The sequence below is a fragment of the Pelmatolapia mariae genome, linkage group LG8 (assembly GCF_036321145.2).
Source record: "Pelmatolapia mariae isolate MD_Pm_ZW linkage group LG8, Pm_UMD_F_2, whole genome shotgun sequence".
In the NCBI taxonomy this organism is placed as follows: Eukaryota; Metazoa; Chordata; class Actinopteri; order Cichliformes; family Cichlidae; genus Pelmatolapia; species Pelmatolapia mariae.
Genome location: NC_086234.1, coordinates 14,029,828 through 14,044,277, shown reverse-complemented (window position 1 = coordinate 14,044,277; position 14,450 = coordinate 14,029,828). Strand labels below are relative to the sequence as shown.

General features: G+C 38.0%; 1 protein-coding gene across 2 annotated transcripts; it reads left to right on the top strand.

The window, feature by feature from the left end:
- Window positions 1-5,761: 5,761 nt before the first annotated feature.
- On the top strand, window positions 5,762-10,644 carry LOC134633131 (probable phosphatase phospho1). 2 transcript variants are annotated; one of them, XM_063481995.1, is made up of 3 exons: window positions 5,789-5,871; window positions 7,114-7,202; window positions 7,728-10,644. In XM_063481995.1, the coding sequence occupies exon 3, from the start codon at window positions 7,748-7,750 to the stop codon at window positions 8,513-8,515; it is 768 nt and encodes a 255-aa protein (XP_063338065.1). In that variant the 5' UTR covers window positions 5,789-5,871; window positions 7,114-7,202; window positions 7,728-7,747; the 3' UTR covers window positions 8,516-10,644. The 2 variants fall into 2 exon arrangements, with proteins under 2 accessions (XP_063338064.1, XP_063338065.1); XM_063481994.1 differs by lacking the exon at window positions 7,114-7,202 and having other exon boundaries at window positions 5,762-5,871.
- The last annotated feature ends 3,806 nt before the right edge of the window (window positions 10,645-14,450 follow it).

The window sequence follows — 14,450 nt, the reverse complement described above, 5'->3', positions numbered from 1 at the left end:
CATTGCTCATTTATGACACATCATACATTAATACAGAGCAGAAAGAAATTTATTTGTAGTAATGTTTTGATCCCTGGTAGGTTTAACATGAAACTGATGGACAGTATATGAAGAAACATATTTTCTTCTCTTCATCCTGCATACTTTTGTAACCTTTGATTTAGCCTCATTTACTCACCAAGAAGCCAGTGTGTGGATATCCCTATGACCATCCATCATGGATTCTGTAAAGCGGCAGTGATGACTGAGCTAAAGATACAAGCTGTAAATGTCTTAAGTATCAGAAACACTCGTACACGTCTTGAACAAATTTAACATTACTTGAAAGAAGAGAGTGTGTGTGTTTATTTTTGTGTTGCTGGAAAAATATATCCAAAGAGCTCCCTTCTTTGGGCATTAGCCTACATGACACTTACAGGAAACTCAGTTATTCTTATGGAAATGTGCATAAATTAAAACATTAAAAAAAAACCTGAAGTAAGCAGTAATATACAGTCTAATTTGATAAACCTATGAAAATTAATCAAATTATTTCACAGAAAAATTTGGTAAAAAATGGTACTTATATAAACCTCAAATACTAAAATTACATTAATGATATTCTACAGTAGGACAGAAAATAACATCAACAGGATTGAGAAAGTAAGTAGCAGTCAGCGCTGCTATTCAAATGAACTTCAACCGATCCCCACCTTGTCTGTAAAAGCAGACGTTTTGACAGTTTGTTGTTCTGCAGCATTCAGGTGTGTTAACACAACAAAAATGTCACAATCTTCCCAGGAGTGGGTGTTCCAGCAAATTTGTCTCTACAAAACCATATTTGGTAAAAACCATACCTCCAACACCTCATACCAAATGTCAAGCACAGGGAACACCTAATCTAGAGTAGGCAAGGCATGGCAAGGCAAGTTTATTTATATAGCACAATTCAACAGCAAGGTGATTCAAAGTGCTTTACAGAGACATTAAAAAATAAAAACAAAAAGCATGATTTAAAATGGAAAAAAAGAAAGGAACAGTAGATAAAATCAGTAGTTAAAATTTAAGTTTTGAAATTTAAGCTTAAAAGTAAAACAGTGCGCATTTGGTGTTTTATTCAAATGCAGCTGAGAACAGGTGAGTCTTCAACCTGGATTTAAATAAACTGAGTGTTTCAGCTGATCTGAGGCTTTCTGGGAGTTTGTTCCAGATATATGTAGCATAAAAACTGAATGCAGCTTCTCCATGTCTGGTTCTGACTCTGGGAACTGATAAAAAACCGGATCCAGGAGGTCACTGATGTATTTTGGTCCTAAACCATTCAGAGCTTTATAGACCAGCATCAGAACTTTAAAGTCTATCCTCTGACGGACAGGCAGCCAGTGTAAAGACCTCAGAGCTGGACAGATGTGGTCCACTTTTTTGGTCTTAGTGAGGACTCGAGCAGCAGAGTTCTGAATGAGCTGTAGTTGTCTGACTGATTTTTTTAGGTAGACCTGTAAAGATGCTGTTACAGTAATCAAGCCTGCTAAAGATGAATGCATGGACTAGTTTTTCCAGGTCCTGTTGAGACATCAGATCTTTTATCCTTGAAATATTCTTGAGGTGATAGTAAGCTGACTTTGTTATTGTCTTAATGTGTTTTTCTAAGTTTAGGTCTGCATCCATCACTACACCCACATTTCTCGCCTGGTTGGTGGTTTTTAGGTGTATAGATTGAAGTTCTCTGGTGACCTGTAATCGTTTTTCTTTGGCTCCAAAGACTATTACTTCAGTTTTGTTTTTGTTTAGCTGGAGAAAATTGTGGCACAACCAGTTATTAATTTCCTCAATGCCTTTACCAAAAGCCTATACAGGGCCTCGGTCTCCTGGTGACATTGTGATATATATTTGTGTATCATCTACATAGCTGTGATAATTTATTTTGTTGTTCTTTATAATCTGTGCCAGTGGGAGCATGTAAATGTTAAACAGAAGGGGTCCCAAGATGGAACCTTGGGGAACTCCACATGTGATACTTGTCTGCTCAGATGTGAAGTTACCTATTGATACAAAGTATTTCCTGTTTTCTAAGTACGTTTTGAACCAGTTTAGTACAGTTCCTGAGAGACCTGCCCAGTTCTCCAGTCGTTTGAGTAATATGTTGTGGTCAACTGTATCAACTGTATCAGTGGAAAAATGTCAGTTTTAGTTTTACTGGATTTCAGTCCAGTAAAACTAAAACTGACATTTTTCCACTGTCTGTATTCAGACATATGTCATTAAACACTTTGGTCAGAGCAGTTTCAGTGCTGTGGTTCTGTCTAAAACCTGACTGGAAGGCATCATAGCAGTTATTCTGTGTTAAGAAGTAATTGAGGTGTTGAGAAACTGCTTAGTAATCTAGTGTTAAATGTGAGGCCATCTCACAGCTAAAGCTTGGCCTAAAATAGGGCATGCACATGTCAATGAGTGTCAATGGCCCATTAAAGTCTAGATCTCAGCCCATCTGAAATCTTGTGAAGGGTCGTTAAAAGACCCTTAACAAGTGAAGGGTCGTTAAAAGACCCTTAACAAGTGTGTGAAAATCTCAATGACCTAAAGCAATGCTGTAAAACGGGCCAAAAGTCATATAGAAAATGCTTATAACAAGCTACTGCTGCCAAAGACACAAGTTAATCTTTTTTTTTTCATAAAGTCCTATTAAAACTTTCTTTTTCATATGACTGTATGTACATAGCTTTAAACTACAAGTTATTCTAGTAGCCATAGGACAAATTGGATGTAGGCAAAATTTATCTAGGCTTATAGAAGAAGGAATAAAATGACGATGTATGTTTTAGGATTTATGAACGGCAAACCTCTTAACCCTTAGCTGTTAGCTGTATATAACAATCTCATACTTGTGACTGCTGCTGACACAAGAATGCCTCTGTATATTTTTAGAGGGACATTTCCACCATCAGGCGAAGGGACAGCTTGAGTTTTTTCCGACCTGCAACACGTCACCTGCAAAGTAAAAGGAAAAAAAGCAGTTTATTTATCAGTTTACTTGTCAGTTATTAGTAGGTCAGCTTATAGTACTGTTGATAAACTGAAATGGACTTTAAACCCAGTAGGCCGTATACAGCTCTGTAAATTATGACACCGAGCTATGGAGTCCAGTTACAGGGTGTGCCAAGGCCAGACCCAGAAACAGCATGGGGACAGCTGCTATACTGTTAAGTAAACCGTGACAGGGGATTTAGTTCAGCACTCCCCTGACACTGTTTTCAATGACAAGGTGGAGAGAAAAAATATTTTTGTACAATGAAATGTTGTAACAAGTTTTCTGTGTGCAAAAGCAAGTTCAATAAAACTTCTCTTGCTACTTTCAGTTACTCACATTCATAGAAACACAAGTGTGAATGGTGGCCTGTCTCTCTGTCTCTTGCGAGATGGACAGCTGGGACAGGCCTAGCCCAAGTGCTGCTCTGACCTGGATAAGCAGAAGTGAGTGGATGGATGGATGCTTTAGCAAAGTTTACGGGCAGTGACTGAAAGTATTATCTGGTAAATATCTTCGTCAGCTTGATCAGAAATTACTTGATCAGTGGTGCAGGACATGTTAACAAAGTTGGTAAGTAATTATATATTAAATATCTTTTTTCTTTCTTTTAAAAAAAATTAAACTTAAGTTATTTTAAAAATATTTCAAAATTGAGCACAGTCACTGTAAAAACACAAATTACAAAATTAATAAGCATATGTTGCCTTTGTACATATTTTCCCATGGGAAATTGTATTAAGTGCAATTAACCCAAAATGCTGCAGCAAGAGTACTGACAGGGACTAGAAAGAGAGAGTATATTTCTCCTGTATTGGCTTCCTTCATTGGCTCCCTGTTAAATCCAGAATTAAATTCAAAATCCTGCTCTTCACATACAAGGTCTTAAATAATCAGGCCCCATCTTATCTTAATGACCTTGTAGTACCATATTACCGCATTAGAGCACTTTGCTCTCGCACTGCAGGCTTACTTGTTGTTCCTAGAGTATTTAAAAGTAGAATGGGAGGCAGAGCCTTCAGTTTTTACAGGCCCCTCTTCTGTGTAACCAGCTTCCAGTTTGGATTCAAGAGACAGACACTATGTCTACTTTTAAGATTAGGCTTAAAACTTTCCTTTTTGCTAAAGCATATAGTGAGCCTGGTTCTGCCGGAGGTTTCTTCCTGTAAAAAGGGAGTTTTTCCTTCCCACTGTCGCCAAAGTGCTTGCTCATAGGGGATCGTATGATTGAGTTTTCTCTGTATGTATTATTGTAGGGTCTACCTTACAACATCAAGTGCCTTGAGGCGACTGTTGTTTTGATTTGGCGCTATATAAATAAAACTGAATTGAAAATTGAATTTAATTTTAAAGCAAAAGGACCCCTGAAAGCTTCTTAAGCTCAGATAACTCCATGTGCTGAACTTGTCATTAACCCACTATTGATCATGTGTGTCGCCACATGAGCCAAGGTGTGAAAAATGGTCATTAACATCATCACAGCTGAGGGGTGAAACCTCTGAGATATTGCTCTATCCCATCATATGTTTTAAGAGATTTCTTTACACGTGTATTCCTTTTATTTCCCTTCAGCCTCATAGGGAACGTTTATTCTCCAGTGGGTGGTAGGTCTCTGACCTACCCTTTGACCTACAATACCCACTCCAATGGGAATCAAATAGGTATCTATTTTTCTTGGTGAACTTGATGTTTTCATCCACTCAGCTCATGTGTTCATGAAACCTCTACCTCTTGTGTTTTGATTTTGAACCAAGTGTCATCTTGAATAAACCAGTAGGTGTTTCGTCATTTGAGCTTTACTTTTGTCACTCAAAGGTCAACATCTTTGAGTGACACAACCCTTGTTGTCTTTCAAATATGTGATGGTAAGGCAGAAGTCTAACAGGGAGTAAATCGGATTGGGGTGAGGCTCTTACAACTACTATGACCTGGATTACTGAAAACCTACGCAGACATTTCACAATTTTTTATAATTTCCTGTCTGTTTAAAGGTTGCGTTTCATGTTTTAAAGTAAGAATGTATTATGAAGTACTTGGATGAGATAAAATGGGACAACTTTCTGTAGATTCACCACACATGAGATTTAAGCTACTAGTACGTTTATAATAACTGTTGTATTTGCAAAAATGTATAATTTTAGTTCATCTTAAACTTTGTAGAGGACAAAAAAGTAATACCTGGGCACATTCGGCATGGTATCAGCTCACTACTTTAACAGAGTACTAAGAATGTTTTAAATTATGAAAACACACTGTCCTTCATGACAACGATGAATTATATATGAGGTATTTGCCAGTTAGTTAGTTAGTGAGCAATTAATTACACATGAGAAACTGAGACTCTTGTGAAGAGGCACAACAATAAGCTCAAGTAAGTTCTGTCTGTTCCCTTCTTATATCCTCCTATAAGACTATGAGAAACAATCCCAGTTTCCCATGTGGTTCTGAGGAAAAATTACTTTCCCACCACTGCTCTAAAATTTATTTTATGAAAAGAAAAAAAAATCTATCATAAAAATGGTGTAACTGGACCACTTTATTTTTGCCATATTTTTTGCCATTATGTTTCAGCTACTTGGAATCATCTTATCATTACTGTTGTATTTGTTTACATAACCGTAACAGTGTACCATACATTTAATATAGGTTCACCAAGTACACTTAAGCTATTCGCTGAAGCTTTTACTTTGGAAGGTCATGGCGGAAATCACGTGTTTACATCGGCTTGCTTGACGTAACGGCTTTAAATGGGAATACCCTCGATCCGCTGTGGAGTCTCCTTTAAAAAATCTTACCGCGTCACTGGGATGCGGATCCTGGAGCCGGACACCTAGCCGACCATCCCCGCTTATATATGCCCTCCACCGGTAGGCCGTTTTCCTCTCTGTGTTATTTTTCTTCTTCTTTTATTTTTAACGTGTGTCACATTTAAATGGTTATATTAGCCTTTTATTCTGCTCCGTTCATGCAATGACCGGCTTATGACTTTCAGAGGTAACCTCTCATACAGAAATAGTTCGCCGGGGTTAAAATTAGATAGCTTAGTGTGTAAATGTGTGCTATTAATAACGCAGTGGCTGCTGGGGAGATCAGGTTTGTGCTCACTTGGCACATGTGTGCACCAAAGCTGCAGGTTGCATGTCATTTTTAGTTCCTGGAGGCAGCCTGTTTGTTGTACACTTACATGTTATGAATGTTATGCAAATATTACGAATCGATCAAGTCAGGTCTTGTTGTTTTACTTTCTGTATGCACCCAATGCCCTCTGTCGCAGTCACAGGTACAGCTAGATTGCAGTACTGGTTTAATAACATGCTTGTAAAATCAGCCTGGCCTCTAGGGCGTATTCGTTATCCATCACACTCCTGTTATGTTGGTTTCCAGGAACACCAATTATGTTCCTGGGTCAGTTTGACCCGGGGCATGTTTACTCATCCAAAAGTGTCAGAAAAACTGGCATTGATTATTTTACAATTTTCTTTTATAATTTTGATTTTTTGTTTTGTTTTCTGTAGTGATGCAGATGACATGTGACCTCTCTTCTGTTCTGGGTCAATCTGACCCGCAACATAACAGGAGGGCTAAGTTGTTGCTTTGAATTTGTAGTAATTGTTTTTTAAATTATTACTTAAATGTATAGTCCAATATTTTTCAGTAAGTATGCTTAATTGTCAGTCAGAGTTGGCATGTATGAAGCATTTATATGTTGTAGCACTGGTTGAATTAAGCCAGTCTGTCTTTACTAACCAATATCAAATCATTTCTTTTCTCTGATCTGCCACTTTTAATGTTTCCTACCTTGGCGGGAAAATGCTCACGTGAATTTAATAATGGCTCATTTTCACACACACACACACGCCCGACAATGGAATGCATCCCACCGTTAACACCTTTGCTTTTCGTTTCTGCTATGAGGTGTCTAAAGATTAATTGCCATATCTGCAAATATGACATATTTATGTCAAGTTTTAAAACTTGGCATGAAAACTAAAAGGAGGTTACAGGAAAAAAATTGTTAAAGCTTTACATTTTTCAAAATATACACTCCTGTTCATCTTCAATTCAGAGGAATTCATAGCTCTTTTCATAAAAACGTCTACATTTCACAGTAACTACTCCAGTAGATTTAACATCCCACCAAACGTCTGTGACATAATCAGCCCTCTCTTCGCTGGAGTTACAACAGGCCTGTAAAAGGGTAAGCCTTGTGCTATATATCAGCTATGTAAACAAGAGACTGGCACTGCTGGAAGATGTGGCCTCTAAGTTTAAATAAATGATTTTAAAAGGACTGAAGGCATGTCTGTGTGGAAAGAGATTTAGATAAAGAGTTTAACAATTTGCCCTTCTTTGGGGTTGTTGGTTTTTTTTTTCATTTCTTTCATTAATTGTAATGAACATCCTGTTTATGAGGTACTTTTGTTTCATTTAAACTCCCTTCCTTTACTCTTGTAAACACACATTTCCCCTTCAGCTCATAGCCTCATTAAGAGTCTTAATGCATGTTGTTGTTTTCCTCGCCTGGTCTGGTGCTTCAGTTTAATTTAACCCTGAACTCTCTGTGATTTAAACTCTGATTGATGGTTTTTTTGGCTTCTCGCCATTAAAGTTTTACACCAGGATGCTATAAAACAGTGTGCTTCAGAGTCTGCTGTCCTTGACGGTGAGAAAAAAAGGGCTCTCTGTTTCATTCCTTCCACCTCTGCTTTTTTTTTCTCCCCAGAAAGAAATCACTCACCAAAGATGACAGCTCCGTTAATGCCTGCCGCACCACAGGATCAACGCTTTTTGGTGTTGTTTGACTTCGACGAGACCATCATTTGCGAAAGCAGCGACGATGCTGTGGTGCGTGCTCTGCCAGACAAAGAGCTCCCTGCCTGGCTGAAAAACAGTTACAGGGAGGGGCACTACAATGAACACACGCAGAAGATTTTGGCCTACATGGCTGAGCAGGGCGTGTCTAAAGACTCCATTCATTCAGCAGTGGAGAAGATCCCACCAAATCAAGGCCTCATGAATCTCTTCCAGTATCTGCAGAGCCACCAGCAGGACTTTGAGCTTGTGGTGGTCTCTGATGCCAACATGTATTTTATTGAAACCTGGCTTAGGCATGCTGGGGTGCGTGACCTTTTCAGAAAGATTTTCACAAACCCGTCCAGTTTTAATGCGGCTGGTCAGCTTGTGCTCCTTTCTTTCCACTCACACTCATGCCCCCGTTGTCCTGATAACATGTGCAAGCAGGTGATCCTTCGGGAGTATTTGGCGGAGCGGCAGAAGGAGCGTGGCGGCGTTCCCTTTCAGAGGGTCTTCTATATTGGAGATGGGGCCAATGACATCTGCCCTTCTCTGGCTTTGGGGCCCCGGGACACGGCTTTCCCCAGGAAAGACTTTCCAATGCACAGGCTGCTAAAGGAGTTTCAGCAGTCTGCCAAGTTCAAAGCAAACATTGTACCTTGGGTCAGTGGCGAAGACATAGTAGAGTGCCTGAAGAAAATAGTAGAGGAGAGATGAACTGCATGTCTGTACTTGTGAAAGAAGGTCTGTAAGAGGGGAACAAGTGCAATAAAGGTGCGCCAACACTAGTCCACTTGGCAGGCAGGTTATGCATGATTTTAGCCGAGCAACAACCAGACCATCCTACAGATGTAGGATTTATTTTATTTTTATTCTTTAACTTTGTGAAATCTTAATTGAAAATGATCAAATGTGGGAGTAAGAGGTTCTAAATAGCAGATTCCTTTTTGTACCAGGCCAGGTGTTTCCCCTTGTTTCACTCTCTATGCTACAATAAGCTAACCAGCAAATGGTTAACTCATAATGCTAATGGTTTTTAAATATAATGTTTGACAAGACACAGTTAAACTGCTTTAATTCTAGCCTCATGCAAAAGGCTATTTCGTCCCAATTACTCTGTAACTCGCGTGGTATTAAAATTCAGTTAGCTAGCAATAGCAAGGCTATTTGATCAATAATAGATATGCAGTATTCATTATGCACTTTGTTCTCCTTATCAAGTCTGATAAATGGGAGAGAACATCGTAACCAAAGTGTCGTGCGTGCTCTGAAGTTGCCTTTATGAAGCAACCATCCCCTTCAGTACACGTGTATATTGCATTTTTGAGCAATGCGAGCTCTGACAGTTTGTTTCTCATCTTAACTGTATGAGATTTCATTCATGCAGAGATTTAAACTGTTTCTCTTTTGTCACGCTTCCTTTAAAAACACTCCATCTACGTAAGTAGGGCCAGGTGTTATGAAACTTTCTGGAACATAAGACCATGTTGTATAGCCAAGAACAAGGTTAGAAAAGAGATAAGAGATAAGATGACATACGCCAGTACCTGTGCACTCCCCACCTCTCATTACTGATACTTAATCTGGGCTTGATTGCACAACAGTAATTTACACCAGGCATGCCGTAGACACACGGCTGCCGGTCGGCCTAACATTATCCCCTGTCCCTCTGAAACAATGGAAGAAAGCCTAATGCACAGTACCAGTTTTAGAAGGGTTAATGTAATGGAATCATACCATATTAAAAACTTCTAGTGATTATTTTTACTGATAAGATGTTTTCATTTTGGGTCAGGATAAAGAAGTTCTTCTTTATATTTGAATGCTTTCCCAGTTGATGATGATTTTCAGTATATCTGCATAATTACCTCAGCATGTAAATTCATTTCTGCCTCACTAAACTTGCAACAGGGGAAAAATATATACTTAGTATTGTTTGGTATTGACTATGAAGAGTTAATTAATGCATTGAAGGGTATTCTTTTCTTCTTTTTTTTGTTTACAGCAATACTTTACATCTGTTAAGTCTTGAATCCCTTGTAAGACTGGTTTCAGCATTAGAAAAGCTAATATTGAACTATGTTAGGTTAATGCTGTCTGTCTTTACCAAGAAGAATCTGATACTCAAGAGTTCTGTTTCCTGATTGAATAAAGTCCATGTTTGTAAAGGGAAAAGTGGGTGCTAATGAAAAGAAGTAAAACAGTAAAGTAGTGTGTGTAACTGGTGACATTTTTTTTAGCTTTAACAATTGACAAATTGTTGTGTAAGTGCTGGAAATTTACTTTAAGGGATGTTTTTTAATTTCTCAGGGAAGGGAGACTTAAAGAAGCAACATCATATAGCAGGATTTGTTTATTTTGTACTGTTGAATTTCAACCAAACAAATTTTACTTGTGAACTTTTATAGATGTTCATGAGTCTGACTCTGAAATTCACTGAGCTCTAAACCTAATTCGTATTCAATGCTGTGTTACAAATATGCTGTGGGCGTTCCTCTGTATCGTACTGTAATTGTAGAGATCACGGTTTAAGACTGTAAAATCGTTAGTTTACTTTAAATCTGTGTACATGTAAAACTAAAATAGACTTTTGTGCAATAACTAAATGCTCTATACAGAGAGGTTCTACTGGATGAAAAACTTGACTTATGATATTTTCATGTGTGCTACTCAACCGCAGATCACTTCAATATTGCGATTTTTAGACAACCATGCTTATATTACAACAACGGGGGGAAAGAAACGTATGTATTGCTAGGACTTGTTTTTCGATTTTGCGGTTTGTTGTATATTCGTTACATCAAAAGTTCTATTATGCGTGTAATGTATCATATTAACAGGAATATAAAGCCATTACCTGACAATGTGTTTTTGTTGTCTGGTTTATATCTGTGACACAAAATCAACACCCCGTAAAGATGAGTTCTAGCTTGAGAACTTCAAATCTTTTTACAGTATAAAAAATGTACTGGAGAAAATAACACAGTTATAATTCATCTTAAGCTGAAATGGCCTTTGAGAAGAAGTATAGTTTCAGTTGGGGTTTGTATACCAGTCAGCAACTACAATCATGATATCAGTGTTAGTGTTTTTCTTAGTTCAACAAATTGCCGTTTCCTATTCAGGATGTGATGAAACCATGAACGATCGCCTCAAGGTCATTGATAGAAACCCATGCTTTAAATGTAGGTAGAAGTCTTGACTGACAAGATGACTTTAACGACTGGTTTGATTTTTAAGCTAAGTTTAAGAAAAGAATCAAAAACAACCAAGTTGAGGTTTAAGGCTTTTGAGGAAAGGCTTGTCAAACAAACCGGTTAGGGATTAAAGTGAAACAGCCCTAACCATCATTGTAAGACACAAAAATATGACGCAGACAAAACCCATCAAGTCGACCTAAATTATTTAGCAGAGAATGCACGTGGAATGTGTGTGTTATTATTGCACAAAGTAGCATTATTTCTAAGACGCGAGATCTTATCAGCAAAAAATTTTCAGAAGCTATCACAAAGCACATATACTTGGAAAAACAGGAGGGAGGTTAAGTACACAAGTGATTGTACTAAAGATTATTAGACTCCAGTTCCTCTAAAGAGCCATTCCTATTTAATACGTATATGTAAAAATTATTTAAACATTATAATCAGCTAACCACTGATATTCAAAAATATTAACTAAAATATTAATGAAATTCTAAACTAAAATCTAAACCTAAAAGTTTATTTTATAGCTGCTAATAGTTGTAGCAGTCCCTGAAGCCTCTTCCAGTTAAAAGGGATTTTTTTCCTCCCCACTGTCACCAACTGCTTGCTTATAGAGGATGATCAGATACGTGTTTATCTAATTATGTAGGAACTTTATGTTACAGTTTATAAAGGGGAACATTTGTGACTTGGCACTATACAAATTTAAAGGAACTGAACCGAATAGTGTTTTATGGAGAAAAAAGGAACATCTTGTTGCCACCTGTAAGTTAAAATTTCTGATTATATAGAGCATCTTCAAAACCAAAGCTTTTGTGTGTTGTTCCCGGTCTGCAGTGGTGAGAATCTATTAAAAGTTGTCTCACTCAACAGGCAGGAAAACCAGAATGCACTACGGGAAGAAGGCAAGATGCTTTGTTGGGAAGCCTTGGATCCTTGCATCCATGTGGATGTTACTTTGACACGTACCACCTACCTAACCTCTGTGTTGCAGACCATGTACACCCTTTCATGGAAATGGTATTCTCTGATGGCTGTGGCCTCTTTCAACAGGATAATGCAAAATAAGGCACATGGTCATAAGGTTGTGCCTGATCAGTTGAACTTGGACTTTATAATTTGGATCCTCATTAGACGAGAGCATCAAGCCAAGAAAAATACTTTAACAAAAGACTGTTTTGTCCACAGCTGTTCCTAAATAAGGATACATTTCAAAATTAAATTATGTTGTGAGAAAAACTCAATTTCTTGAAAATAGTGAATTTAGATTAAGTCAAGATTGCATTTACAAAGAGAAGATTTTATTTTCCTTTTCCTTTTAGCAACCAGAACAGTAAAGTCTGGTTTTAGTTTGGGGAGGTACGAGTCTGTAATTGTTACTTGTTGATGTTGTTGGTTTGAAGTTTATGTTTAGGGAGAGATGACGTCAAGGCTGTGTTGACGAAATTAAAAGATGAGGGAGTGATGTGGGGGAGGAAACGGTGAGCATCTCAGAGGCACAGGAGATCTAATCTTCCTTCTCAAAGGAGATGATATGTTTATTTATCATTAGACGCAAGAGGAGGAAATAATAATACCACTTTTGTAACAGAAGCACAAGACACAGAGATGAAATGCTAAAAAATTATTTGATTCATTATTGTGTGTGAAAATGAGAAAAAGAAAACAGTTAAACAGTAAAGTTTCTGGGACATCTTTATAATAAAAGCACTATTTGGATAACATGTTTATCCAGTTTAAAGGCTGTTGGGTTAATTAGTGTTTAGAAACTTTCTGAATCAAAAGAAACTCCTGTAAACCCAAGTGTGTGTGTTTGTGGCACATTCACTCAGCTTTTTACAGACAAACAATACTGTTGTATTGGATTTAACTCGTAGCACATTAAATCCTTACTGAGGTTGATCATGTTACTTTATGCTACTGTACTATGAACTAAACATCTTTTACAGTCAATTTGAGAAATACTGTACAGACAATGAAAATCTGTGAGTGATTTTTTTCTGCAAAACTAAAAGAAATTATTAAGAATTTTTGAAATTAAACTAGTACTAAACTAAACTTTTAGAAGTTTAAATAGTATAATTTAAATGATGTTTCCCAGCCTAAGAAATTTTTACTTCTTCAGAAACAAGCAAGGGCTAAATGCTAACACCTTGGCTCTGTAAGAAAAGGGTGATTTGACTTTTTCTTGTCAAGGGCAGGTTCCCAGGATCACATATGAAAAGGCACCTTTTCTCCAGAAGATGGCGCCAAGTTATTGTGTCGCTATTAAATCAGCTCAGGAGTGCCCTCCAGTGTGAATGTGACTTTGGCAAGTCCTTACATTATCCCAATTATTTAAGCCAACACAGATTAATAAGAAAACAAAGTGACATCAATGGAAGCAGGGTTCCTCTGGCACAAACAGCAGTGCTGATGTGAATTCATGAAACATGGCTCACAGGATATGACAGTAAAGGCTCTAGGCTGCAGTGATGGAGATGGCGTATGAGGCGCTCCATGTCACCATGTTAGTTTAAGATGATGCTGAAGTCTGCCAAGTAATTCGTTGATTCAGCTCTCTTGCTTGTATGGCCTGTTTTGTTCATATTTAATCTGCTGTAACCTTGTTGCTGCCTTTTAACCAGTGCTTCTTCTCTTGTCTCTCTACGCTCCGTTCTTCTTCTGTGGATTGACTTCTGTCAGATTAGATAAAGACGAGTCTGTGTGATCAATCTTTTTACCCACTCTCTTGGACATTGTTCTCCCCACATCTGATTTCTTCTCTCTGATTTATCCTGTCACTCCGTCCCTCGGGTGATTCCGTGTCATTGTTGTTGTCTACCGTCATATTTTCTGTTGTCAGTCCAGGACCCCAATGATAATGACTCAACAAAAAGCTGACTGTACAGGACACTTGTAGCCCTCACTATCACTGCCTATATGTTGTTCTGCAGTTCCTTTTTCTGTATGATCTATCCATCACACTTTGAAAAACATGTCTGCCAGCTCTGGGCTTTTCCAACTCTCAGCACAAATGATCCTACCAGAATTGATTCTTCAATAGAGGTCATATTGAGCTGGTATTAAGGAGAGACGACATGTATTGTCTGTATAGTCAAATAAACAAAAGACAGCCTGTAGTCCAACCCCATTTTCGATGACCTCCAGAGGTAAATAAATGGATAGAAAACACAATTAGCATCAGTTTGAGGAGAATGATGACAAATCGTATTTGAGGATCTCAAACTGGTCAATGACAGCCTCCTGTTGTAGCTCCATACATCAGCTGATACAGCCCTTCCTCCCACCAGTAAGAGATGACACTCAACTGTTGAAGTGCTTTAAACGGCCAGTGCTGCCAGATGATTGCGTTTATGGATAACCTCATTGATTGTTCTCCATTCAATTACTCCCTCAGAGGTGAGAGATAACTCAGTTAAGAGGCTCCGGCCTTGTAAGAGGTCACT